Source organism: Cuculus canorus, chromosome 6 (genome assembly GCF_017976375.1).
Source record: "Cuculus canorus isolate bCucCan1 chromosome 6, bCucCan1.pri, whole genome shotgun sequence".
Classification (NCBI taxonomy): Eukaryota; Metazoa; Chordata; class Aves; order Cuculiformes; family Cuculidae; genus Cuculus; species Cuculus canorus.
The window spans coordinates 25,279,934-25,307,357 of NC_071406.1; the positions used below are offsets into that span (position 1 = coordinate 25,279,934).

General features: G+C 40.0%; 1 protein-coding gene across 1 annotated transcript in view; it reads right to left on the reverse strand.

Moving 5' to 3' along the window:
- Positions 1–12: 12 nt before the first annotated feature.
- Positions 13–27,424, reverse strand: part of TTN (titin) — a 240,400-nt gene continuing 212,988 nt past the window's right edge. Inside the window, 46 exon segments of the mRNA XM_054069478.1 lie at positions 13–1,300; positions 1,425–1,718; positions 2,631–2,784; positions 2,872–8,816; positions 8,938–9,531; positions 9,623–9,800; positions 9,802–9,929; positions 10,022–10,597; positions 10,889–11,188; positions 11,281–11,586; positions 11,724–12,308; positions 12,431–12,733; positions 13,018–13,320; positions 13,764–14,063; positions 14,169–14,456; positions 14,554–15,147; positions 15,432–15,675; positions 15,678–15,715; positions 15,815–16,120; positions 16,370–16,675; positions 16,780–17,079; positions 17,199–17,292; positions 17,294–17,490; positions 17,587–17,734; positions 17,737–17,894; positions 17,976–18,075; positions 18,078–18,280; positions 18,373–20,410; positions 20,412–20,440; positions 20,518–20,818; positions 20,905–21,197; positions 21,756–22,052; positions 22,148–23,914; positions 24,018–24,221; positions 24,224–24,325; positions 24,497–24,818; positions 24,902–25,191; positions 25,276–25,357; positions 25,359–25,406; positions 25,408–25,472; positions 25,475–25,552; positions 25,913–26,209; positions 26,358–26,423; positions 26,426–26,659; positions 26,753–26,853; positions 26,855–27,338. Of these exon segments, the coding sequence (XP_053925453.1) occupies positions 1,002–1,300; positions 1,425–1,718; positions 2,631–2,784; positions 2,872–8,816; positions 8,938–9,531; positions 9,623–9,800; positions 9,802–9,929; positions 10,022–10,597; positions 10,889–11,188; positions 11,281–11,586; positions 11,724–12,308; positions 12,431–12,733; positions 13,018–13,320; positions 13,764–14,063; positions 14,169–14,456; positions 14,554–15,147; positions 15,432–15,675; positions 15,678–15,715; positions 15,815–16,120; positions 16,370–16,675; positions 16,780–17,079; positions 17,199–17,292; positions 17,294–17,490; positions 17,587–17,734; positions 17,737–17,894; positions 17,976–18,075; positions 18,078–18,280; positions 18,373–20,410; positions 20,412–20,440; positions 20,518–20,818; positions 20,905–21,197; positions 21,756–22,052; positions 22,148–23,914; positions 24,018–24,221; positions 24,224–24,325; positions 24,497–24,818; positions 24,902–25,191; positions 25,276–25,357; positions 25,359–25,406; positions 25,408–25,472; positions 25,475–25,552; positions 25,913–26,209; positions 26,358–26,423; positions 26,426–26,659; positions 26,753–26,853; positions 26,855–27,338 (20,339 nt within the window). The 3' untranslated portion in view covers positions 13–1,001.

Sequence of the window (27,424 nt, forward strand, 5' to 3'; positions counted from 1 at the left end):
AATAGAGCATATTAAAAAAATAACAATGAGTCGCAGACTTTGTGGTGCAGAAAGCATGCTTTATTTCAAATGAACGATTCTATCTCAAGGAGGTTCAACAGCTAACAAGATTTATTACTACATTAGGAGAACTAAAGCAAGTTGAAGTGCGGGGCGATATTTGATGTTGTAACAACAGTTTGTTTTCAAACTGTGGCTCATTGCTTAGTTGCCTGGGAAGTGACTACTGGATGTCTAATACTACCACACAAACTCAATCACTGCACCCTACAAACCTCCAAGAGGGGGTACTGCTGCTGCACTTGAGTACCTAAATAGCTCATTGATTAAGGGGATGGCCAGGTGATGTTACTTTTTTAAAGCTATTCAGGTAGTCAATATGTCAGAAACAGTACACAGACAGTGGGTGAACAAAGTGCTGGCCGCTTGCACTTTGTCCAAAGATTGTCAGTCAGGTATGGAAATTACGACATAATCAGATTCAATGTAAAACATTAAAGCAATGCTTACAGGAGGGTAATTGCAAACACCACCAATGCCTTACATTTCTGATTCAACATAAATATTTGTGCATGTATGAAATACTATGCACCGTATCATCTCTTAGGTGTAGGTAATCTTCAACAGGGAGCCTCTCTACCTGTTGAGGCATTCTTAGACATCAACAATGAGTTGAGGCACAAAAATTAGTTGAAAGTTGAGCAGGGTAGTCGTTTGATAGGAAACTTTCCCCTACCAACTGTGAGTTCCAAGAGTTACATTTCAAAATGTCATAAAATAAATGGTACAAAACTTCATAACCGTTATCTTCGGCTATATACAGTATGTACATGTCAGTGAAAAAAGTGTTCAAAATTCTTAAGTCATAATGTATAGTTTTAGACTTGTCTCATTCAGGTAGGTAAAAAAATATTTTTTTTTTATATTTACAGATCAGATATTTCAGTCCATACATGAAACACTTGTAAAAAGACAAGTGTAAATAATACAGATCAAGCTCTCTAAATTGATCGAATATTAATATTCACAGTGGCAGAATCAGTACCAAATTCATTTCCTAAATTCAGGGTATAAGTTCCACCATCATTCTTTTGGACATCCATGATGATCAGGGTGGTTAGATCTTCACTGGTTTCAATGTGGAATCTGCCTTGCTGGTCCTGACTGGTAATTTTTCTCCCTCTGCAGTACCATGTTATTTCAGGAGTAGGTTCACCCGAAAAAGCACAAGATAGTGTGAGAACTTTTCCTTCGTCAATGCTGATATCAGATGGGAGAGCTTCAATTTTGGGTGGTACTCCTTTACAAAACAGGAGAAGAAACAACAAGTTAGTCTGTTTCCCCAAAGCCATTCAGCAGGTTTACTCTGAGAACTACTTCAGGATATTGGAAGCACTAACTCTACTAGTAATTGTATTGCTCACCTCTCAGACCCGATTTAAGCATTTTACTAGTTGAACTCTCCAGTTGAGCCATACTAGATTTCCCCATAATACTGCTGGAGCTCATCTCTACAAAGGATTCTTTCATGGAGGACATGCTTTTGGCAGACATGCTTGCAAATTTCATTTCAGTCATGCTGCTACTGCTGAAACTGCTGAAGGAAGCCTCTTGTTTAGAAGAAGCCATTTGAAAGGACTGAGAAGAAAAACTTTCGTGCATGCTTGCGTCGCCACTTGTCTTCAATACTACCTCTTTTGGAGGTTCTTCAATTAGAGCTGGAGAGCATCGCGAACATAGAAGGAAAAACCAATAACGTCACATTAACAAACAATCATGCAGTTCTATGTGGTTAATTTTATAGAAATGAAGAGACAGCATAGTTTGGTTTCAATGGAAAACTGCAGTGGAGTATACACTTGTTTACAATCTTCTGATTCACGATGTCCGAATCACAAACAGTAAGTAGAAAAAACAACCTCTTACTAATATGTGTGAGCTTGAAGGAAAAACACACTTGAGAAGAAATGGGTCGTTGCATGGTGTTTTCTATTAGAACTAGAATAGACACTGAGAAGCTATGTGTGTTCAGCACATCTTTGTAGAAGCTGTGATACATTTTCAAGATCTTACAAGCATGGTATAGGAAAGCCTGTATTTCACTGAATTATTCTGTAGCTATAAAAAGCAATAGAAAAGCTGAGTCACTGCAGCTTTCCTTTAAACCCAAGCATAGTCATACAAGCAAATCATAGCAATTCCTTGATGCTAGGAACTGGGATATAATACAGCAAATAAAATACTAAACCCAGTTCAGTTATGGCTAAGTTACCATAAAAAATTTAACTGTATAATTACTTTGTTTTATTGGAACAGATTCTGTTAGTAAATGAGGAAAGAGTAATTGCCAGCACCAAGGTCTTAGGACAGTTATCCTAGGAGGAATGCTCATAGCCTTCCGTCAACATGCATCTATTGATGTAATAGGCCATCTGCATGCTCCTCTGTGGGTGTTATGAAGATTTCTAATGCTGTTTTAGTTCTGTATATATAATATGCAAAAGAAATAGAACTTGTTACAATTTGTAAACCAACATTCCCAGTGGCTTTTATAATAAGCCATTTTAGTAGACATACCACAGCAAAAAGTTGTGATTAATCTGAATACAAGACCCGGAGAACACACTTACGGAGTACAGTCAAAGATGCTGTAGCAGAGCACTGCCCGTGATAATTTTTTGCTTTGACTGTGTATTTTCCAGTGTCACTCACTGCTGCGTTTCGAATCTCAAGAGAATATAAGTTTTTAGAGCGTGTTACTCTGATGTGCGATGAAATGGCAATCTGAGGAGGGAAAAACAATTATTTCATTAAGATCGGTTTTATGAATAATTGAAAATTTTTGAGTAAATAGAGTAAATAAATACTTACAGGTTGATTATTCTTAAACCACTCAATTTCAGGAGAAGGATCCCCAGAAACTTCACAGGTGAACAGTACATCTTGTCCTTCATTGACATTTTGAGACTTAGGCTGTATGATAAATGCTGGTTCATTGGAGCGCTCTTTAGAAAAGGTCAGAACATACTGGCATTTAATAATGCCTTCGTCAGTTCTACCCTCGCAGGTGAGAATACCTTCATCTTTATTACTAGTCTTTTTGATAGTCAGTGTGTGATCACCTCCAGAAACACCATATCTGTAATCATCTGAATTTTTCAGCTCCATTCCATTCAGCACCCATTTTACTTCGGAGGCTCCAGGAATGCTGGCTTTCAAGGTTACTTTCTGACCTTCGGACACTGTCATTTTAGTTGAAGAAGCTTTAATTTCTGCTTTCAATTGTTTGATGTCTTCAGTAACAATTGACTTCTTAATGACTTCTTGAACTGCTGCTTTTTCTTCAGTTGCAACTGCTGATTTCTTCTGGGTAGAAACTTTAAGCGCCTCTTCTTCTTTCTGAACAGATTTATGAGTTTCAGATACACCTTTTACCTGGGAATGGATATTTTTAAATACTTGGCCAGTAAACTGGAAGTTAGTTTTTGAAACACCTCCTTCCCCAACAATTTCACAGGTGTATTCTCCTTTGTCAGATTCCATGAGCTCATGGATTTTGAGCTCATAGGTGCCATCTGCTGCATAATGAAACTTGAAATGATTGTCTTCTTTTAGTTTTTTGCCATCTTTATACCAAGCCACTTCTCTGACACTTAAAACACTGCTTTCAACTGAACAGGATAACTTTACCGTGTTTCCAAGACTCTCTGCTTTCAGATGCTGTTTTATCTTTGGTGGAGAAGCAGTTGGTAATTGCACTTTCTCTGCTGGTGCTGTTTTGTCTCCAGGTGGTGACTTGGCTTTTGGGGGGCTGCTGATGGGTTCAGGAGATTTCACTCGTTTAGGAGACTTAACTGGCTCTGGAGATTTTACACGAGGCTCAGGAGATTTGACTCTTGGGGGAGATGTAAGTGTTTTTTCAGGAATTTTTGTTCTTTGAATGGTCAAGGTAAAATGCGCTTCCTGTCTTCCTTCAGAGTTTTCCACCACAACTGTGTAACTTCCTTCATCTGACATCTGGACTGCAGAAATTTCGAAAGTAGACTTGTACTGTGTTCGTGTAACTTGGAAGCGCCTTGAAGAAACAATGGGTTGACCTGCATGGAACCATGTTATTGTTGGTGCTGGTTCACCATCAACGTCACAGGAAAATCGTGCAGTCTCCCCTTCAGAAACTGTGATTGACCGTGGTTTTGTAAGGATTGTTGCTGGCAGAGTGCTCTTGAATGCCTTGTGTACAGTCCTTTCTTCCAATGATTTTTCTCCAGCTGCAGTGATTTTTTCTTCAGAAGAGGCATAGTGTTCATATGACAAGAGTGATTCTCTTGTTGCTGAGATTTCTGATTTGACCTCTCTTACTGAGGAACTTGCTTCTGTAGCAGTTGCTTTCTTAAATGAGGAGACTGCATATGCTTCTGTTTTTGTCAAGTCAGGTAAAATTGACCTTGGTACTTCTTCATCTCTCCGCTGGGAGGAGTATGTAGTGTAATCTCCTCCAGTAACATCTAGCGTTGCATAATCAGAGCATTCCCCTTTGTAGTTTGTGCATACAGCCCGGTATGTTCCACTGTCGTCAATGTGGCAGTCAAGAATCTCCAGAGTTAATACACCACTGGTATTAGTAAAATGTATCTTACTGCTCTCCTGGAGCTCAATACCATTGTGGTACCACTTCACTTCAGCAGTTGGTTTTGACTGGACATTTAGGATGAACCTGGTATTATGACCACATGGTACCCGGTGTGAGCGCATTCTCAGGGTAATGCGAGGAGCATGGTCAAGGGTGAAAGGCTGCTGAGTCAGAACTTCGTATTTCCTTTCCATAGTTTTCTGAGTTTTCAGAGCAGATTTCATGGACTCATATCTAGAAAATATATCAAATCTTGCCATCCTCTCAAACCGAGAGAGCGATCTTTCACTAGAAACAGGGCTAGGTGAGCGTGGTCGAGTTCTTTCTGGTGTTGGGGATCTTCTTTCACTTTCTTCTGGAGGCCGTGAACGGGGTCGAATTAATTCAGATACAGGACGCATCAACTCGATGTAAGTTGGAGAAAGAGATCTTCTTCTCCTTAGTAATCTAGAGGGAGGTGAAAATTCCCTGTGAATATGTTGCACCATTTCTATTTCTTCTTCTTCTTCTGACGTGATCTCAGTTATTTCTCTTTCCCTCCTTCTTTTGAGTCTACTCTTTTCCTCCTCTGCCATATATTTGAGCTCACTCCTGTATTCAGAGAGTCGTTGGGCAGTGCCAACAGGACGAAGCAATTCTTCATCCTCTCTTTCATCCATTATCCTTTGCTTTTGTTTAGGGGGTCTGTAGGCAGCCCTGTCATGGCGTTGGCGAAGCTCTGCATAGCTTGCACTGGTCTCAGCTTTAGTTGGGATGTGATAGCTTGAATACCTCAGCTCTCTTTTTCTTTCTTCCTCTGAACTGACCTGTGCTGCTGCAGTAGAATGCCGAAGGGAAGACAGTTCAAAGCGTGGAGGGCTTCTACTTGGTGGGGAAGCAGAAAAGCCTAACTCCAGCTCTTCTTCAAGGCGCAGTCTTTCCTCTTCAGTTCTCTTCATGGCTAAATAGTCATCAACAGGCAGGAGTAGTTCCTCATCAGACAAGTCACCAAGTGATCGTCTTCTTGGTCTATAATAATATTCATAGTCTGGAGATGGAGTACGCCGACGGGCTGGTCTCACAATTTCAAGATCATCTTGTGTTAGCTTTGGTATGCGCCATTTAGGCTTATACTGATCAGAAATGCGTGGCAGTGGCATCACGTAGAATTGCTCCCACCTGGAAAGACGTATGCGTTTCTGGCGTTTCTGAACAGTTCTTTCAAGTTTTCCTGGCATTTCATATTGGTCTCGCAACCTCTTGTACCACTTCATGTCTGACAGAGGCACAAAATGTTTAATGCTCTGATCTTCCTCAAGAGTGTGCACATGTTTGCGGGGCTCTGGGACCTCGTACGGCATACGAAGTCTTCTTTCTTCCTTCTTTTCTTCTTTCTTAATTTCGTATTCACCTTTGACGGTCTTAGTGCTAACAGCTGGTTTATATAAGATAGCAGCTTCTCTGAGTGCCTCTTGTGCAGTTTGGGTCAGTGGAACAGCTTCAACCCCGGACAGGATTTCTGCCATTCGTAAGGTCTTGTCAATTTGCCTCTGTACATGCTTCTCCCGTTCTTCTTCAGTCTTGTACTCACGCTTGACATATTTCAAGCGTTCAACTTTTAGATAAGCCTGACAGCTTGTAGACCCAGCACTGTTTGTAGCAGTAACTCTGTAATAACCACTGTCTTCTGGTAAAGTATCTCTGATATGCAAAGCATAGTAATCTAAACCTTCATGAATTATATCAAAGTTAGGACCAAAGGATAGAGGTTGACCATCTTTCTCCCATTTTAGTGTTGGTTTTGGTACACCAGATACCCTGATCTCAAAACTGACACTTTGGCCTTCTTGACATTCAGCATTTGCCAGCAGTCTTTTAAACATTGGCCTTAGTGTGGCATCTGCTGGAGGTGGATGTGGAATCACAGTCAGCTTAGCTTTGCAGCTGTCTTCACCATATTTATTGCGTGCCACAATACTGTATTCAGCATCATCCTCTTCAGTGACATTATTGATGATGAGTTGATAAAGACCCTTGTCTGATTCAAAAGTATACTTCCTATCATCATCACCAGGTTTGATTTTCTGGCCTGATTTGAACCATGTTAAGCGAGGTTCTGGGTGAACTGTTATAGTTACTCCGAACCTGACATTTTCTCCAACATACGCAGTGCGGTTATACAAAGGCAGAGTAAATTCTGGTGGACGCTCTAATAGTCTCATAGTATCAACCCGTCGTTTCACTTTTCTAACAGTTCTGCATCTGTAGTGCTCAGAAATTTCTCTCACACCTTTAACAAAAAGTTCTGCGTAAGAGCTGTCTTCACCGTAGTCATTTACTACCTTGCATCTGTAGGTACCATCATCAGATTTAGAAACATCTTTGACATACATGGTTGCCACACCATCTTCATATTTGATTTCATATTTCTCATTGCTTTCTAATTGCCTCATGCCAAAGTACCATGTGACTTGTGTGGACTGATCATAGTTTTCAATTCTACATACGTATTTGGCATGCCCTCCTTCTTCTGTAACAGTGTGCTTTATCTGCCCAGCAATGGGACCGATGTCTATCGGTGCAACTTTAACTTTAGCCACTGTTACGCCTTTCTGAGATCTAATCGCACCTCCACAGGAAATGCGGGCTACTGACACAACTGTGTTCCACTCCTTCTTTACTAGAGTTTGGTAGTAACGCCTGTGCCTCAAGGTCTTGATGACTTTAGTGCTGGTCTTTTCTGTCTGCTGCTTTAGCCATGTGTGGTTAAGTGCTTCAGCAGCTGTCATCCGAGCTTTTCTTTCCTTTACTAGCAGGCGATCAATGAAGTCCATGGCCTCAATGCTTATGTCTTTGAATGCTTCATCATCAAAGTTGTATTCAGCATTTAGAATATTTTCAATAACTTGTTGGTTTGTTTCAGCAATGAAAGGATTAATTCCACTGAGAAGTATATATGTTAGAGCACCAACTGACCACATGTCAGTAGCTGTGCTGACCAAATCATGATGATGTACTTCAGGCGCGTAATATTCAGGAGAAGTGTACTGGAGTCTAAAGCTGTCTCCAGGCTTCAATTGTCTGGCTTGGCCAAATTCAACAATTTTGACTACAGAGCTTCTTCTTGTGAAGTAAATAATGTTGTCTGGTTTAATATCAAAATGTCCGATGCTGTGGCTATGTAAAAATTCTAGTGCATCACAGACCTGGCGTACATAACTTATTATTTCTCTTTCATTCAGTTCAAATGAAGCTGTGCTGATTCGTTCAAAGATATCAACTCCAGAAATGAACTCAAAGATCATTACCAATTCTTCTAGGCTCTCAAACGATTCATGAAGATACAGGATATTTCGGTGCCTAGCAATGTTTAGAATGGAAATTTCTTTCTTCACCAGAACTTGGTCAGCACCCTTTACTTTGACAAACTTCGCCAAGTAGGTCTTTTTTGAAACTGCCTCAACACAGCGATGTGCAATGCCAAACTGCCCACGTCCAAGCTCTTCTGCAATCATATATTTGTCATAGAGCTCCTTTGTAGAATAGTGAGCTGCTTTAACTGTGCTGACTTCTCTGGTCTCATCAACTTCTTCATCATAGTTCGTTATTCTGGTCTTGTCTTCCTTTGTTATAATTGGATCAGTAGGTTCTGAAGGATGGCTTTGGCCAAACTTGTTTTCTGCAATTACACGGAACTGGTAGGTGGTCTTGCCAAATAGGTTCACCACTGTGTATCGTGTATCACGAGCTTGTGCAACACGAATCCATCGCTCTGCTGTTGTAGCACGTTTCTCAATAATGTAGTTTATGATTCTGCTTCCACCGTCAGTAGCTGGTTCATTCCAGGTTAAGTTGACTGAATCCCTTGAAATGTCAGTTACCTTCAGACCTCTTGGTGGATCAGGCACGTCAGCCACATCTAATTCAACAGTTTTTTGATCGATTCCAAATCTGTTTTTGGCACAAACGATGTAAAACCCTGCATCTTTCCTGTCAACACCATTTGGGAAGACAAGAGATGTGAATGATCGTGTAACAATGACTTGATAGTGTCCATTAGTATCAATGAGGTCTTGTCCTTTCTGCCACGTGATCACGGGGGGAGGCTTGCCACTGAATGGAATCTTGATGCTCACTACTTCCCCTCTGAGGGCATGAACAGCTCCCATGCCTTCCAGGTTTTTGGGCAAGTGAATCTTTGCAGGCACTGGAATAGAAAGAGGAAGAAAAAGCAACACATGACCAAAAGTGAATGAGAAGAGCACCAATAATCTAAATATTCAAAGCTTAAAAAGAATTTGTCTTAAGAATCATGACCCTTCATTCACCTTCGACATCCAAAGAGGCAGTGCCAGATATAGATCCTCCTTGGTTGGTAGCTCTAACTTGATATACTGTGGCATCATCGTCTGTTACATTTGTGATGACCAGCTGATGATATCCACCCTTGAATTCCTGTATTTTGATTTTTTCACCATCTGGCATGATTTCTTTGCCCTGTCTGTACCACTTGACAATTGGTTTAGGATGACCAGTGACTTTGCAGACAAATGTGGCATTAGCTTGAAATTTCACATTCAAATTCCTTAGTTCTTCCTTGAAATGTGGAGCTTGAATTGGTACATCAGATTTTGGAATGACTGGTTGTGATACCTCACTCCACTCACTTTCACCACCGAGATTTTCACATTTTACACGGAACTCATATTCAAGACCTTCAATAAGATCTTTCACAGAATAGACAGTTTCACGAATTTCATCTGTTGTTACAGAAATCCACTTGTTTTGTTTTTTCTCACGCTTCTCAAGATAATAAGTTCTAATCTTTGCACCGCCATCACTTGCAGGTGGCTTCCATGAGACAACACAAGAATCCTTTGTGACAGCACTTGCTACTGGCTGGCCAGGTTGTCCTGGTTTTTCTGTAAAGAATAAAAAGATTCAAGGAGTGAAGTAAGCTTACCTTAGTAATTATAGGGGTGTACAGAAATTAGTATTTTGGCACCCACTTACCGAATGGAGGTTTCATAACAACAACTGAAGAAACCTCCAGTGCTTCACTAATGCCGTATGTATTCTGAGCAGAAACGCGGAAATAATAGCCTGCATTTTCAGTTAGGTTAACAATTCTACAGGTTGTGCCTGAAATGCTTGAAGATACAAGTTGCCATTCTGCTCCTTCTTTGGCTTCACGTTTTTTCTATGATGTAATTGGTTATCATTGCACCTCCATCATCCTCTGGTTGTTTCCAGCTTATCACCACAGAATTCTTCAGTATAGACTCTATAACAATTGGCCCTACTGGTTTATCTGGCTTATCTGTAAAAGAAAAAGCACAATATTTTTAGTTCTTTTGCCAGTAAATATTTGAGAAAATATTCCACAAAAATGCTGAAAATAAAACTAATTACCTTGTATTTCCACATTAAGTACAGTGTCAACTGTTCCAAATGTATTACTGAGTTGCACTTTGTACTTCCCAGCATGAGTCTTGTGCTGGACATTCTTAATAGCAAGATGAGTATAATGTTCTGTGTTCTCAATAGTAACAGTTTCTGATCCTCTCAAAGGTTTGTTGCCATGGAACCAAGTTATTGCTGGTACTGGTCGGCCAATATATACAACATGAAGGCGGAGAGTGCCACCTGCACCTGCATAGTATTTCTCTTTCAATGGGAAGCCAGGATGGAACTGAGGAGGTGCCTGTAATAATAGCTTGCCACTCGTTTCAATTTCTCCAACATCATTGGTAGCCATACAAGTATAGAGACCTTCATCCTCCTGTTCATCTGTTATTACTGTCAGTGTATGGTTGCGTCCATCAGATGACATTTTGTATTTTCGGCTTTGCACCAGTTCTTTGCCAAAGCGATACCATTTTATATCAGGCAAAGGTCTTCCAACAATCTGGCATGTCAGCTGAGCTGCTTCACCGAGTTTAGTTGTAACATCCTGCATTTCTTTTTTTATGGCAGGTGCTTCTCCAGCTATGACAAAGATCATGAAAAATAATGAAGATTACTATGAAATTTTCCTCTATTACTACGTTACTGGAAATTAATTTGCAATTTAATTAATTAAAATAGAATTTAATTAATTATATTAATTAAATATAATATACTTGTGTCTGTTATACTTGAAAGACTGTGCTTTAGGACAGTCATGTTGGCAAATAACATGTAAAACAAATAGGCGGCATGTTAAGTGCAGCATTGTGGTTTATGACACAGCAAATTACAACAGCATCTCAGCAAATACGACAATATATTTTTGCTTACATGTTAGTTTAGTTTTCACTGCCATAGCAGTCCTTCGAGGTCTGCTGAGGCCAGTCTGATTTTCTGCAAAGACACGGAACTCATATTCTGTAGCCTCTAGTAAGCCTCCTACTGTAAACTGCCTGTCCTTGATGCGTTCTTTACTGCATTTTTTCCAGGTGCTTTCTCCAGACTGGCGATATTCAACCCAATAGCCAAGGATCTCTTTGCCACCATCACTTTCAGGTCGTTCCCATTCTAGTGTAATGCTGTCCTTAGATATAGAAGTGATCTCAATTTCTCCAGGTTGGCTTGGTTTGTCTGAAAATTAAAATAGATACATGAAATAAATTAGCTTCTAAACACCACTAAGATGCTCTTCAGAAGATCTGTTAATGCAAACATTTTCTTACCAAATGGATCCTTGCATACAACTGGTTCAGAAGCCGGACTTGCTTCACTTTCACCAATGTCATTTTGAGCAATGATACGGAATTGATATTCAGCATCTGGAACAAGTCCTGTGACTGTGTACATTGTAGTGGTAATCTGTGTCTTATTATGCCGGACCCATTTTTCTGTAGATGTCTCTTTACGTTCAATGTAGTAACCAGTTACACGAGAACCACCATCATCTTTAGGTCTGGACCAGGACAAGTTGACAGAACTCTTTGTAACATCAAGCACTTCAGGTGGATTGTTTGGAGGCTCTGGAGGATCTGTTAATAATTATAATAACAAAAGAAATAGAAATAATAATGATGTAGCGTTAAAACATTTGCATATACTATTGCACTTTTCTAACCATAATGTAGTAATTAAAAATATTTTTTAAAAAATCCAGAAGATTACTTACTTAGAGGTGTCTTTGGTACTGCTGGTTCTTCAGATTTGAGAGATTTGCTAGTACCGAAATGGTTTTCAGCAGAAACACGGAAGTGATATTCCACATTTTCTTTGAGCCCTTTCACCACTAGTGATGTCCCTTTCACCCTGGAGTCAACAGTGTACCAGGCAGTCTTCGGTACTTCTCGTCTCTCAACAATATAACCTAGGATATCTGCACCACCATCATCTGTAGGAGGTCTCCAGCTTACTCTGATGGAACGAGCTTGTATATCATCATATTCAAGCGGCCCTTCTGGTGGATTTGGAATTCCGATCACTCTAACTTTAATATACACAGCTTTTTTCCCACACTTGTTTTCAAGTGCCAGATCATAGGTGCCTGAATCTTCTCTTTCTGCATCTTTGATCACAAGTTCTGTGTGAGTGTCAGAAGTTGCAATCATGGCCCTCTTGCTGATGTCATGTCCTTCTTTTGTCCATTTGCATATTGGGATGGGCTTACCCTTAATGGGTATTGTAAGCCTGATAACTCCTCCCTGTCTCACCATGAGACCTTCCTGGTATTTTTCATCAAGTTCGTAGTCTGGATATTCTGTAAACAAAATTAATATGTCATGCTTTGTCTGTTTTACAGATGATATCATACCTGCTTTAGGCACATAAATACTTTCTTAGGACAACTTTCATTGAGCGTTAAGACTTGAAGGGTCTTACCAAGCATTTCTGTTATCTTGACTGTTCCAGGCACTTCTGCAGGTTCTCCTGGCCCACCAGCATTACAGGCTAGCACACGGAATCTGTACTCTGCACCCTGGGGGAGATGTGTCAGTGTGTATTCACGAATCTTGGTTGGTGTGGTATTGCACTTGGTCCATTCAAATTGATCCACCTTCTGCATCTCAATTAAGTAGCCAGTAACTTTAGAACCACCTTCATCTTCTGGGGGACTCCAAGCCAGGGAGACAGATGTTCTTGTAGTATCAGTGACTCTTGGATTCTGAGGTTTACCTGGAGGAGCTGGAGGAGGAGATCAGATGGAGAAGTGGGATCTTTTTCATGAATATTTAAAAGATGTAACAAATGCTAACTTGTGACATATAGTCTGTATTAAACGTATAAGATTACATACAGAAAAACATCAAATGAAAGATTTTCACTAATATTTTCTTGGTTTTCTCCAGTCAGAATCTCATTTGTCAATACACCCAGATAAATTTCAAAATTAGAAAAAAAGGCTAAATTTTTACTAGTATCGTTCCTTTCTGCCATAATGTGCTTAATCTAGGTAGGAAATTACTTACCAATTGGATCTCTGGCGACAGCAGACTTGGAGGGACGGCTTGGTTTCCCAGTGCCTCTGGCATTGATTGCTGTGACTCGGTGTTCATATTCTAGTCCTTCAACCAAACCAGTGGAACGATAACGAGTCATAGTGACTGGAACTTTATTTACACGGATCCATCTATCTGCTCTAACTTCCTTGCGTTCCACAATGTAACCAGTAATCTGTGAGTCACCATCATCTTCTGGAGGATACCAAGTTAATGTCATGCCATCTCGAGAGATATCGAAGACTTCTGGAGTGCCAGGAGGACCGGGAATACCTGTAAAAACGTAACAAAATTAGTGAAGAAAGTCTCAAATAATTGTACACATTATCAATATGCAACATGTTGTGAATGACAAATGTCTGATCAAACTGTGTTTATCAGCAGATATCAAAGTACTTTACAAACTAGGTCAGTGAAATTCACCTTTTTTTTGTAATGGGGTAAAGGATTTTTAAGGCTAATGGCAGACGAGCACAAAATCCAAGCTTACTGTCCACATTCTGTGCAGTGCATGTATAATAGCTATATAGATTTATGGATGGCGTTTTTCTCTGGAAATGTAACAAGACTAGTGTGCATCATAATCTACCATTTTTTTGACGAAAGGAAGTAATAAGATCTAGAAAAATCTTCTCCATGTGTGGATAAATAAGTGAGTCCATTTAAATATATGTTTTACTTTTAAAGGTAGAGAATAAGCAAAACTTCAGACTTACGGATTCTGCTTTTGCATTCTATGATTTCAGACTGCAGGTAAGATCCAATTCCAAACCGGTTTGTCGCAGCCACACGGAACACATATTCTGCACCATCAACAAGTCTGGTGAACTTAAACATTGTCCTGGTTACTGACTCTGAAACTGGCAGCCATCCAGGACGGTGAGCATCACGCTGTTCTACCACGTAGCCACTAAGGGTAGCTCCGCCATCCAGCTCAGGTGGGTCCCAGGAGATGGTTACATAGTTTGAATCAATTTCATCAATTCGGATAGGTCCAACAGGTGGTCCAGGTTTGTCTAGAAAAAGAAAGACAAAAAGGTGTGGAGAAAAGAAATCTTATTGCTGATGTAACAAAGTTTAGATGGGAAAGTTCATGGGAAATTATTTTCATAAACCCTTACCAAGGATTATAACCTTTATTGTATCAGAAACTGTTCCAGTTGTGTTCTTCAGCTCAAGTGTATACTCTCCAGTGTCATGTATGGTGGTCTCGCGCACAGTTAATTTAGCCATTTTGGCAACAGTCTCCATTTTGATACGTTCTGATTCTTTTAGTTTAGAACCAGCAAAGAACCAAGATGCAGTTGGAGGTGGTCGTCCTTCAATTGGAATAGATAACTCAATGGGCTTGCCAGCAGGTACATGAATTGTCTTCTGAGGTATTCCAGTGAAGTCAATTGTTGGTAGAACTAAGAAAAGCAAATGATATTTGAAACATCTGTTTTACAAATATCACGTTAATTTTGTATCAACTTCACTCAGTTAATTTTAACAGTGGATGCTTACCTTTCTGGTCCTGTACTGTCACTGCTGTGACAATCTCTCGTGGTTCTGACACGCCTTTCTGATTCTGTGCTCTGACCCTGAACAAGTACTGTTCGCCTTCATTGAGAGAGATGATTGTATGCTCATAGACAGTAGGCTTCAGTGTCACTACCTTCAACCATCTTTCTGTTCCAGCTTTGCTGGCCTCAATAACATACCCAGTTAATCTGCTGCCACCATCATGTGGTGGTTTCTCCCATGCAAGGGTAACGGTTGATTTAGTGGTGTCAATCACTTCGAGTTTTTGTGGTACCATGGGGACATCAGAAACTAGTACTGCATCAGATGTTTCGCAAGCTTCACCAATGCCATAAATATTTTCTGGAAGTACTCTGAAATAATACAAAGCTCCCTCTAGAAGTCCAGTAACTCTATAAAATGTCTTGCTGCATTTGGTAGTGACAGTCTTGTAAGCTCTCATGGAAGCTTCACGTTTCTCAATTATATAGTTGTTGACGGGGGCTCCACCATCAATGGTTGGAATATCCCAAGTAAGTGTCACAGAATCTCTTGATACTTCCTTAATTCTCACTGCAGCTGGTGGTCCAGGTGTATCTAAAAGAAAAAAAAAGTAAAATATTTTCTTTTCCATTTGGATCCTTTCCTTTTACAATCAAAGACTGGTTCTGCACAAAAAACAATGCTGCAATTTGATGTATAAACTAGCACAGCTTTAGAAAGTATGTATTTTCCTTTGGATTAGATTGTTTCTCTGATTTCTCAAATATTCTCATGTTATTTAAACTGCAAGCTTACTTCGGAAATTATTGAGTTTTTATTCCTGAGCAACGTGTGCTACAAGTGCTGTAATGCTCTTATACAATTGTAGCAGTACTTACCATACACTTTTACAGAAATAGTTGCAGATTTTTTTCCTGATTGATTTTCAGCCTCAATGACGTATTTTCCAGCGTCATACCGATTAACTTTATCCACAATAAGCAGAGTGTAACTGTCTGTAGTATCAATGATGGCTCGACTTACAAGGTCAACACCCTGCTTGCTCCATGTGATTACGGGAGCAGGTCTGCCAGACACAGAGACCATGAGGCGCAGGGAACCACCAGCTCTGACTGTAACTGTCTCTTCTTCAGATCATCGGCAAGCTCAAGCTCAGGTATTTCTGATGAAGGGTGTAAGAAACATGGAATTAATTATCTTTTAGTAGTTCTAAAGGAAAACAGAATTATTCCTTAAAATGTACATTAAGTCTTCAAATTACCTGTTCTTTCCACGGGTTCTATTTCTGCTGATGATTCACTAAACTCACTCATACCATTCACATTTGTAGCAGCAACTCTGAATTGGTATTTCTGAGCTGTTTTAAGACCAGTCACGGTGAACTCAGCATTCCTCAGAGTGGCAGTTGTATGTGGTCGATACCACTGTTCAGTACCTTCTTCTTTCATTTCAAGAACATAGCCTAAGATGTCTGCACCACCATCATATGTGGGCTTTGACCACGCTAAACTTATGCTGTGCTTAGTAGTATCCACAACTCTTGGAGATGAAGGTGGTGCAGGAGTATCTTTGAAAAAGAAAAAAATGCGTTTTGCATTGGTGCAGGAAACATTTTACAGTTAAAAACAATTTCTAAACGGCTAATGTCAGGACATGTATTTAAAATAAACTATAACTGCTTTAAAGTTTATTCTAATACCAGCTAAATCAGTGAGATCCCATGTGGGTTTGGATGTCTTAGTCAAAGCATCAGCATGGGTTTATGCCCTGTTATTATAAGTAAATGCTAACATATATTTTAAATGTGATAACTTACATGTTGGCTCTTTACAGATCATGTATTGTGAAGCTTCACTAGGCTCACTGTTCCCAGCAGCATTCACTGCAGTGACACGGAACTGGTACTGGCTGCCTTCCATGAGACCAGTGACTTTCAGTCTGGTATCATAAACAGTGTAATCTCTGTTCACCCGTGTCCAGCGCAAACTTTTCCTTTCACGTTTGTCCACAAGATAGTCCTTAATCTCACTGCCACCATCTGATTCTGGTTTCATCCACTGGATAATGATATGTTCCTTGCCAACACTCACTTCTTCAGGAGCACCAGGCTGTGTTGGGATAGCTGTTTTTTTTAAAAAGGTGAAAAAAATTATTATGTAACAAATTTTTTATCTGTGAAAAATATTTCACAAATTCTGATGCAGAATGGAAGGTAGTAACACTCACTGAAAGCATTCCTGGCAATCACAGGTTCTGTTTCAAGTGGAACACCTGGTCCATATTTGTTGACAGCTCTCACACGGAAGATGTATTCATTATTTTTAATAAGTTTTGTTACTACACATGATAAAGTTTGGCATTCGGCCTCAACAATAACCCAGTGAAGTCTACTGGTTTCACGCCTTTCTACGATGTAGTGAGTGATTTGTGCACCTCCATCTTCCTCAGGAATGTTCCATGCCAGAGTACATTTCTCTTCTGTTACTCTACTGACAGTGATTTTGCCTGCGCATGGACCTGGTGAATCTGGGTGGAGTTGAAAATGAATATTGTAATTAGCACCAAGGAAAAGTGCCTTATTTTATTTAATAGAATGTAGGGGTTTTTAGTATACAAAATATGAATATTAATCAGAGCATACATACCAAGCACTTTGACAAAAACAGAAATTTGTTTCATCCCACTGGCATTTTTAACTGTTAGAGTGTATTTCCACTATCACTTCTGTCCACAGAACTTGGATAATTGCAATGGCTCGTTTGCTGGTGTATTGCAGAGATATCTTTTCACATAGATCCAATTCCCTGTCACCTTTGGACCAAAAGACTTTTGGTTCTGGTTTCCCACCAATGGCTGCATCGAGAACAAGATCTGATCCAGCCCTAATGGTGACAACTTCTCCCTGCAGTCTGGCATCAAGTTCGGCCTTTGGTGGTGCTGTCATAAGGAAAAAAAGAGTTTAAGAACATATTACATAACAGTTCTAAAAATTGACAGTTATATTTTTAATTGTTCTAAGTGAAAATTTCTTACAGTATTCATCTTTGCAAATGACAGCACCAGTTGATTCAGATCCTTTGCTAATCACACCGGCAGCATTCTTTGCTAGCACACGGAATTCATATGCTTCATCTTCACTAAGAGCTGTCACAGTAAAAAAGTTTTCTGAAAACAATCGTATAATTGGCATTTCAGCCACCGTCCATCACCAGATTCATTGTATGGTTTGCGCTCTATAATATATCCAATGATTTTGCTTCCACCATCATAAAGAGGTGCTGACCAGCTCAGTGACACTGTAGATCTGGTGACATCTGTTACTTCTGGTCTTCCTGGTGGATCTGGGGTAATAAAACAGAAAAATGAGAAATGCAATTCTAGTTTAGTCTAACTAATAACATAATTCTGAAAATAATACTCACCAACTGGATTTTGAGCCACTACAGGTCTGGAAGCTTCACTGGCTTTGCTAACACCTGCAGCATTTAGAGCATAGGTTCTGAATTGGATATTCTAGGCCTCTCCACCAGTCCTGTGACTTTGTAGTTGCATTCACAGCATGGCACTTTGTTTTCCTTCACCCAAAGGATGGTGTTGCCGCTCCTTCTTTCAACCCAATATCCAATGACTTTGCTGCCACCATCATGATAGGGTTCCTCCCAACGAATGGCCATGGCAGTTGCAGACACAGAATAAACTTCTGGCCTTGAAGGTGGGCTTGGTGGGACTAAGCAGCAAAAAAGATGGTGTGGAAAATGTTAGTTATTACAAATATCTATGTCAGAGAAAAAAAAACAAATTCAAAAGTGTTTCACTTACCGAATGGATGCTCAGCAACTATTGTTTTTGATTCAAGGGGTTTGCTGACACCAAATCTGTTTTCTGAGCTTACTCGGAAACTGTACTCTTGGTACTTTGTGAGATGAGTGACTTTGATCTGTGTACGCTTCACACTGGAATTTACCAGCTGCCATGCTGTTGTTCCAGACTCACGTTTCTCTACAATGTAGTTAGTAATTTCACTGCCACCATCATCTTCAGGTTCTTTCCATGTCAACACACAGGATTCAGCAGAGACGGATGATATTTCAATTGGGCCAGTTACAGGACCTGGCCTTCCGATGACTACCACCGTGACCGTAAATGTTTTCACACCAGCAGTGTTTTCAAGTGTGAGGTAGTATTTCCCAGAGTCACCTCTCATGCTGTCTTTTACAGTCAGTGTGGTTCTGTCTTTTGTTGTCTTGATGGTCACTCTCTCAGTTTCCTTCAGCCTCATCTCCTCAAGTTTCCATGTCACTTTTGGAGCTGGGCGACCACTGATTGGTATATCAATAGTAAAGGTGCTTCCAGCCTTGCATGTTATGAGCTGTCTGCTTATTTCGCTAAGATCTGCTGTTGGTTCGATCTGTGGCTCCTTAATAATAACAGAAGAGAAAGCTTCTCTCGGCTCACTGTAGCCAGCATCGTTCTTTGCCTTGACCCGGAACTCATATTCAGTGTTCTCCACAAGGCCTTCAACAGTGAAAGTAAGTTGTTTGGTTTGTCCAGCTTCAATCCAGGTGTCAGATCCTTTTTGTTTCATTTCAAGACGGTATCCAGTAACACGACTACCACCATCGTGGTCAGGTTTAAGCCAAGCTAAAACTACAGAAGACTTGGTTGTATCAACAATATCTAGCCTCTTAGGTGGAGCAGGTTCTTCTGTGGCTACAACTGGTTCTGTCAATTCACAGGGTTCACCTACACCATATTCGTTTTCTGCTGACACTCTGTAGTAATACGGCACACCTTCTGCCAGATCAGTGACCTTAAAGATTTGTCGAGTACATTTTGAACTCACCACTTGCCAGCTACGACGGCTTGCTTCCCGCTTTTCCACAATGTAGTGATGAATACGTGAACCTCCATCCAGAACAGGAGCATCCCACATTAAAGTAATGGAGCCTCGAGTCACATCTTTAAATGTTATAGGACCTGGTGGACCAGGTGTGTCTAAAACCTTGACAGTAAATGTGATAGACTTACTGCCACTGTTGTTTTCCACAGTAAAGACATACTTGCCAGCATCATTTCTATTGCATTCCTCCACAGTCAATGTACTGAATGAATCGGTTGTTTGAATGTCAGCACGCAAGCTAAGATTAGCATCTGCTTTGGACCACACAGCAGTAGGAACAGGTCTTCCAGAGAAGGCAATAAATAGGCGAATGCTTGCACCAGCTCTTACAATGTGAGTCTGCTTGAAGTTTGCATCAATATCTATTTCAGGTGCAGAAAGCCTGTCCACGGTTTGGATTGAAGCAGGAACTTCACAACTTTCTCCTTTGCCAGCACCATTGACAGCACTAACTCTGAATTTATAGTGTTCTCCTGCCTCCAAATCAACAACGGTGTATTTAGTAGCGAGAACAGTCTCTGCATTGACTTTCTGCCATGCTTCAAGATCAGCTTTGCACATCTCAATGATGTATCCAATTATTTCCATGCCTCCATCAAAAACTGGCTTTGTCCACTCTAAGCTTACACTAGTCTTCGATGTGTCTGTCACCTTTACAATATTAGGAGCACTTGGTGGGCTGACTGGTTCTCTACATTTAATCAGCCTTGAAACATCACTTGGAGGTCCAACTCCTGCAGCGTTTTCAGCCATGACATGGAATTCATACTCATTGCCTTCAATAAGGCCGGTTACTCTGTATCTGTTCTCAGTAATGGGCCTCTTACTGGATACTTTAACCCAGCGCATGCTTTTCTTTTCTCTCCTTTCTAGAATATACTCATTTAATCTCACTTCCGCCATCTGAATTTGGTCTTGCCATGTGAGTGTGATGCTGTCTCCTGTTACATTGGTAGGCCTCTGGAGTTCCTGGTGCATCAGGGAGAGCTAAAAAAGGAAAAATATCATTAGAAAAACAGATGATTACTCCACAGTCATTTCTGCAGAATAGGGCAGAAACTTACTGTAAGGTATTTGTGCAGTAACTGGATCAGACTCCAAAGGTCTGCCAACTCCAAATTTGTTTACTGCAGAGACACGGAACTGGTACTCGTTTCCTTTGATTAATTTAAGTGCAGTGTAGCTGCAAGCTTCACATTTATCTTCAACTAATGCCCAAGCGATCCTGCTGGTTTCGCGTTTCTCAATTATGTAGTGGGAAATAGAAGCACAACCATCATTAGCTGGAGGCTCCCACCATAATGTGACTTTTTCTCCAGTAATGTTTGTGAATCGAATTGGTCCACCAACTTTTCCTGGTGTGTCCTGCAATTTAAAGATTCAGAATTATCATTTGCTGGCAGTTAGAATAAAATACTATTTTGAAAGAGTATGCTGAAAATGTTCGATGCAGTACCTTGTACTCTGAAAGTAATATCTTCTCGTTTACTGCCTGATGCATTTTTGGCTTCTACTGAGTACACTCCACGATGATCCCGGGTAGCATCTCTAATGAAGATTGTACTGTATCCAATAGCTGTAGTTATTTCTATATTCATTATTTTGTCAATCTCCTTACCATCCTTAAACCACGTCACTTTAGGTACCGGACGTCCTTTGATTAGAGCTTTAAGTCTAATGCTCTCTCCAGCTTTAACAGTAAGGCCTTCAAAGTGCTCTGCACCAAATTCAATTGTTGGAGCAACTATAAAAGGGAAAAAATAGTTCAACTCCCATATAGCTAAGCATTTTTCCTGATTCTCTTTTTAATGTATTAGTTATAAAAGATTGTTATATAGAGAATTCTTTCACTTAGAAAATGGTGTTCTTTAAAAAACAGTTATTGTATGAATGATAAAAGTTATTTCTCCTGTAAACACATAGTGCATCATATTAACAGTAGGTGAAAGACACCATTAATATATGCTATTACATTATGCCAAGCTACATGAGGCTCATTTTCATTTTTAGATTATTCAGTGTGTGAGAATATTACAGTTTATGATTTCTTTCCAAATTTGCTGCTGCTGCTTATCCAACACAGATATGCCTTTCAGCAATTGATTATGTATGTCTGACAGATTTTGGTCTTTAATTGAGACCTTCCTAACTTGGAGTACAAACAGAAATGTTCTGAGTTGACTGAAAGGACTTCAGTCACATCATCTTCCCTCCCCTTGCCCTCCCATTTCTCATTGGTACAGCTGGAAGTTCTAGCTGACTTCAGAACCCAAATACAAACATGTCAAGAAATAGCTCTTACCATTTTCATCTCTGGTCATGATGTAGCCTGAAGACTGTGAAGGTGGACTGATTGTACCAACTGCATTTCTTGCAAGCACTCTAAATTCATATCGGTCACCTGAACTGAGTCCTGTAACCGTATATTGACATTCACTGACATCAGTAAAGTTACATCTGAGCCAACGGTCTTCACTTCCTTGGCGTTTCTCAATGCTGTAGGCCACAATCTTACTGCCTCCATCGCGTAGTGGGGGTGTCCATTTAAGAGTGACTGTTTCCCTGGTGACATCAATGTAATCTGGGGTACCAGGTGGGTCTGAAAGGAAAATAATTAAAATTTATTTTTGTTATTGCTCACCATAGCCTACAAGACTAAAATTTTCTTGCATGAGGCATTGATCATTCACTCACCCACTGGAGAGACTGCCAAAGTAAATTTGCTCGGCTCACTAGCTCGGCTTAGACCTGCAACGTTTTCAGCGTATACTTGGAACTGGTATTCCAGGCCCTCAAGCAGTCCGGTAATCCTGTATTCTCTGTTGGATATTAGTGCAACGTTAACCTTCTGCCACAAAATACTGTTTCTTTCCTTCTTTTCAACGTGGTATCCAATAATCTCTGAACCACCATCATAAACGGGAGCATCCCAAGATATGGTCATTCCATCAGCGGTTATGTTGTATACAACAGGCTTCCCTGGGGCACCTGGTGGTCTAAACTGATGCTTTGCCACAACATCTGCTGAGACAAGAGGTGGGCTCACTCCGTATCTGTTTTCCGCACGAACTCTAAACTGATATTCAGTGTCTTTAACAAGGTTTGGTACTTTGAAAGTTGTTCTTGCAGCACTTGAACACACCAGCTTCCAGTTCATTTGCGAAGTTTCTCTCTTCTCAACACTGTAGCCAGTGATTTCTCCTCCCCCATCATCTTCAGGAGGTTCCCATGACAAAACTACACTATCTGCTTTTATTTCATCTAGTTTTAAAGGTCCTTTTGGCTTAGATGGAGGGCCAAGAGTGATGACAGTGATTGTGAATGATTTTCTGTGGACTACGTTGTCAAGAGTTAAAGTATATTTGCCACCATGTTCCTTTTTCACATTCTTGATGCTTAAGCTTATCTTGTTTTCAGTTTTCTTGAAACGAAGGTGTTCAGTTTCTTTAAGAGGAAGGTTATCCTTGAGCCAACTCATTGATGGCTTAGGTTTACCTTTATAGGGCATTTCAATGTGCAGGTTATGTCCAATTCTTACTGTAATTTGACCTCCAGGTATATCAGAAAGGTCTGCTTCAGGTGTTATTGTATATTCTTTCACTGTAATGGGTCCAACAGTAACACTGTCACTCATGCCTTTTTCATTTTTAGCAAAGACTCTGAATTCCATAACAGAAAGCTCTTTAAGTTTTTCAACTTCAAATTCACAGCTCTTGCTTGTGCCTGCGTATGTCCATTCTTTTTCTTCCTGCAGTTTCTTTTCAATAACATAGTCTGATATAATGCTACCACCATCGTAGTCAGGTTTGCTCCACTGCAATTTGACAGAAGTCTTTGTAGAGTCTTTCATGGCTAGGTCTTTTACAGGTCCAGGTATGTCTGCAGCTTTCACTGGTTCAGATGTCTCACAAGGCTCACCCAGTCCAATTTCATTTTCAGCAAGAACACGGAAGAAGAATGCAGTCTTCTCTGACAAGTTAGTTAGCTTAAAGGTCGTATGAGAACACTTAGTTGTTACAGTTGACCAGGCCCTCTTTGTAGCATCTCTTTTTTCAACAACATAATTTGTTATTTCAGAACCACCGTTAATGAGAGGTGGCTCCCATACCAGTGTAACTGTGCCACGAGAAACATGCTTAAGCTGCAACTTCTGGCAGGCAGATGGTGTGTCAAGTACTTTCACATTCACAAATGTTGATTTCTCCTCTCCGACTCCATTTTCAATTGTAAGAATATATTTTCCTGTATCATTTCGGGTAACTTGAGGAATAGTAAGTAGTGTAGATGATTCTGTGTTCTGAATTATATACCTTTCATCAGTCCCTAGATTCTTATCACCCTTTCTCCATGTGACTGTTGGAGGAGGTCTTCCTTTGAATGGAATCATTATTTCCACATCTTCACCTGCTTTAGCAACAATAGAAGTCCGGAGAGCTACATCCAGATCAATCTCTGGTGCCACTGTGGAAATAAGAAAAAATTAGTAGTGAATACCTGGAATGTAAAATATGAGATGCTTTGGAAAAAAACAAAACATAGGAAATTATAAACAACTGAAAAGTACAGTACCAGATATCTTTAGCTTGACAGGTTCCGTCATTTTCAATAGGCTCTCCTTGTCCTGCACAATTTATAGCAGATACGCGGAAATAATAATTAACACTTGGCTGAAGATGGGATACAACATACTCAGTTGTTCTCACTTCTCCCTTAGTACTGACTACTGTCCATTCTTGCTCTTCACCTTCCCTTTTCTCCACCACGTAGTTGTAATTGGACTTCCTCCATCAATAAGCAGTTTAATCCAACTAAGAGTGACAGATGTCTTGGTTGTATCCACAATCTTCAGCTTTGTTGGTGAGCCTGGTTTATCTGTAAGTGATGATAGTTTATAGGGGAAAAAGAAAGAAATTGAAAGTCATATTTACAATTTATCACAAAGAGGAGTAAAATCTGCCCTCGGTTACGTTGGTGCAACCCTATCTTAGCTGCTCATTGTCCATTATTTCTAACCAATTAGAAATACTGCATGTCGTATCTTACCAACAGGATCTGCAGCTTTGTAGAAGTCAGAAGCTTCAGAGAACGGACCTTGTCCAGCTGCATTGACAGCACAAACTCGGAAATGATATTCGCTGTTCTCAATCAGACCTGTTACTTTCTGTCTGGTGTCCCGAATGGTTTCTTTAGTAACTTTGAACCAACTCAGACTCTTCTTGTCACGCTTCTCAAGAAAATATCCTGATATTTCACTGCCTCCGTCAACAGTGGGCCTATTCCAGATAACGGTCATAGAATTCTTGGTTATCATTGTGACTTCTGGTACACTAGGTGGTCCAGGTGTAACTGAGTTAAAGAAAGAAAAGTCAGCAGATCAGTACTACTTACAAATAGCACACAAGATCATTCAAGTTGCACATGTATTTATAAGTTTCTTACCAAATGAATTTTGGCTATAACTGGTTCAGACTCCAGTGAATCACCAACTCCAAACTTGTTCACAGCACGAACACGGAACACATACTCATTTCCTTTGATGAGTTTTGTTGTAGTTAAGATGCAAGCCTCCATTTTTTCGGAAATTAAAGACCATACAACCCGACTTGTTTCCCGCTTTTCAACAACATAGTGTGTTACAGGTGCACCACCATCATCTGCTGGTGGGTCCCACATTATTGTAATCTTTCAGCATTGACTGTCTTAAAACTGTATAGGTCCACCTGGGGGTCCTGGCTTGTCTGTGGAACGCAGAAGAAAGAAGTTGTTAAAGTATTTATTACTGAACTATTGCTTAATAGTATAATACAGTCCTGTCTCAAGACATACCAAGTAATCTGATACTCGAACATGGGCTGATGCTGAACCCATGGCGTTCTTCAGTTTTAATTCATAGGTGCCAGTGTTTGAGTCGAGTTGCATCCTTGATGAGTATAGAAGCAAATTCTGTTGTGTTTTTCAATAGACAGTAGTGCACTGCTTTGTACCTCATTGCCATTTTTGAACCATTCAATTGTGGTATAGGCTGCCTGAGATGCCCAGTTTTAGGCTTAACTGAAGTTCCTGCTTTATATTTCACCACTTCTGTAATTCTGGTGGTACCTCAATTTCAGGGCACCTTAAGAAAAAATGAGAATAAGTTAAAAACATACTTTTTTAGACTTGTATTTACTAAAACAAAAAACAAGAGTACTTTATTTAAGCTAAGAGTTACAGGCATTTATAAATAGAGATCAACGTAAAAGATAGCATGTATAACTTAAATCATAAATCTAGAACAATTAGAATTAATACTAGCACATTACAATCGACCCCAAATAATTCAGTCTTTCATGCATATTTGAATCAATCATTGTAAAACCAGGCATTCCATATTTAAAAGGCTGGTTCTGAAAAACAGTGCTGCCTTTAAGCTTCCTAGTACCACAAAATCATATCATTATACCATTGCAAAACACTTACCATAAGTATCAACACATGTGATAGGACCGACAACATCTGAGGGATTGCTAATGGAACCAACAGCATTCTTAGCAAAGACTCGGAATTCATACCGGCAATTCTGTGTCAGACCAGATACTGTGAACTGAGTCTCAATAACATTGGTAAAGCTAGCTTTTGTCCATCTGCCATCCGGAAGATCACGTTTTTCTACAATATATCCAGTGATCTTGCTACCACCATCAAATGCTGGCTTCTGCCATGACAGAGTGATAGCAGTCTTGGAAATATCTGAGACACGAACATTTCTTGGTGGTTCTGCAGTAGGAACATAAAAGTATTGCTAATTAATAACAGCTATTTTGGATATTGCCTTACTGTACAGGACAGATTATCACAAGTGAAAATAAAAAACCACGAAGCCACTACTTGAATGGCTGGTCTTTATTTTCTAGGGAATACATACCACAAGCATCAATTGCAAGAACCGGATCAGAAGGATGACTTGCTTTTCCAATGCCAGCTGCATTTCTGCATAAACTCTAAATTCATAGATAAGGCCAGCGCTGATGGTGGTGACTTTAAAGTGAGTTGTGCGAATGAGGGTCTTGTTAGCCTTCTGCCATAATATGCTATTCCTGTCTTTCATTTCCAGGTGGTATCCAATGACTGCACTGCCACCATTAGTGACTGGTTCGTGCCATCCAACAGTAATACTCTCTCGTGTGACATTTGTGACCCATGGTGTGGAAGGAGGGCCAGGGGTAGCTGATGGTATCGAAAGAAGTGATTGTTAGGAACATTTATTTTCAGCGTCAGAGCATTAAAACATTGACATGTAGTTAGAAGCATATTACTCACTGTAAGGAAGCTTGACAACCACACATTGTGAGTCTATGTGATCACTGATGCCAAAGCGGTTCTCAGCTTTGATACGGAATTGGTATTCTTCTCCAGTTTGAGCTCATAACTTTGATAACAGTTCTAGCGACAGTTGCAGACACTTCAGACCAAGCAGCAGTACTTGTTTCTCTTTTCAGTACAATATAGTTGGTAACTTGACTTCCACCATCGTAAGCTGGTGGCTGCCATCTGAGCATTACACTCTCTTCAGTGATATCACTAAGGACAACAGGACCAACAGGAGGACCTGGTCTATCCAGCACAACAATATTAACAAATGATTTTGTGGTGCCACTTGAGTTGGCAGCAGTAATGTCATATCTGCCAGCATCAGCAGCCACACTTTCTTTAAGGTTAATGATGAGACTTTCTGCAGTGGTTTCTGTATTAAATCTCATAGTAGGTTTCAGTGGAACACCATCTTTAGACAATGTCACCTTTGGTACTGGTTTTCCGGAAACTGGAATTTCAACTTTCAAGTTTGATCCTGCTCGAATATATACAGTATTATGAGGGAAGCCCTTCATGTCAATCTCAGGAGATTCTGAAAGAGAAAACATTTTCAAACCATCAAAAATATTCTCTCTTTTTAAATATGAATCCAATTTAACATATATCAACTTTTTTTTT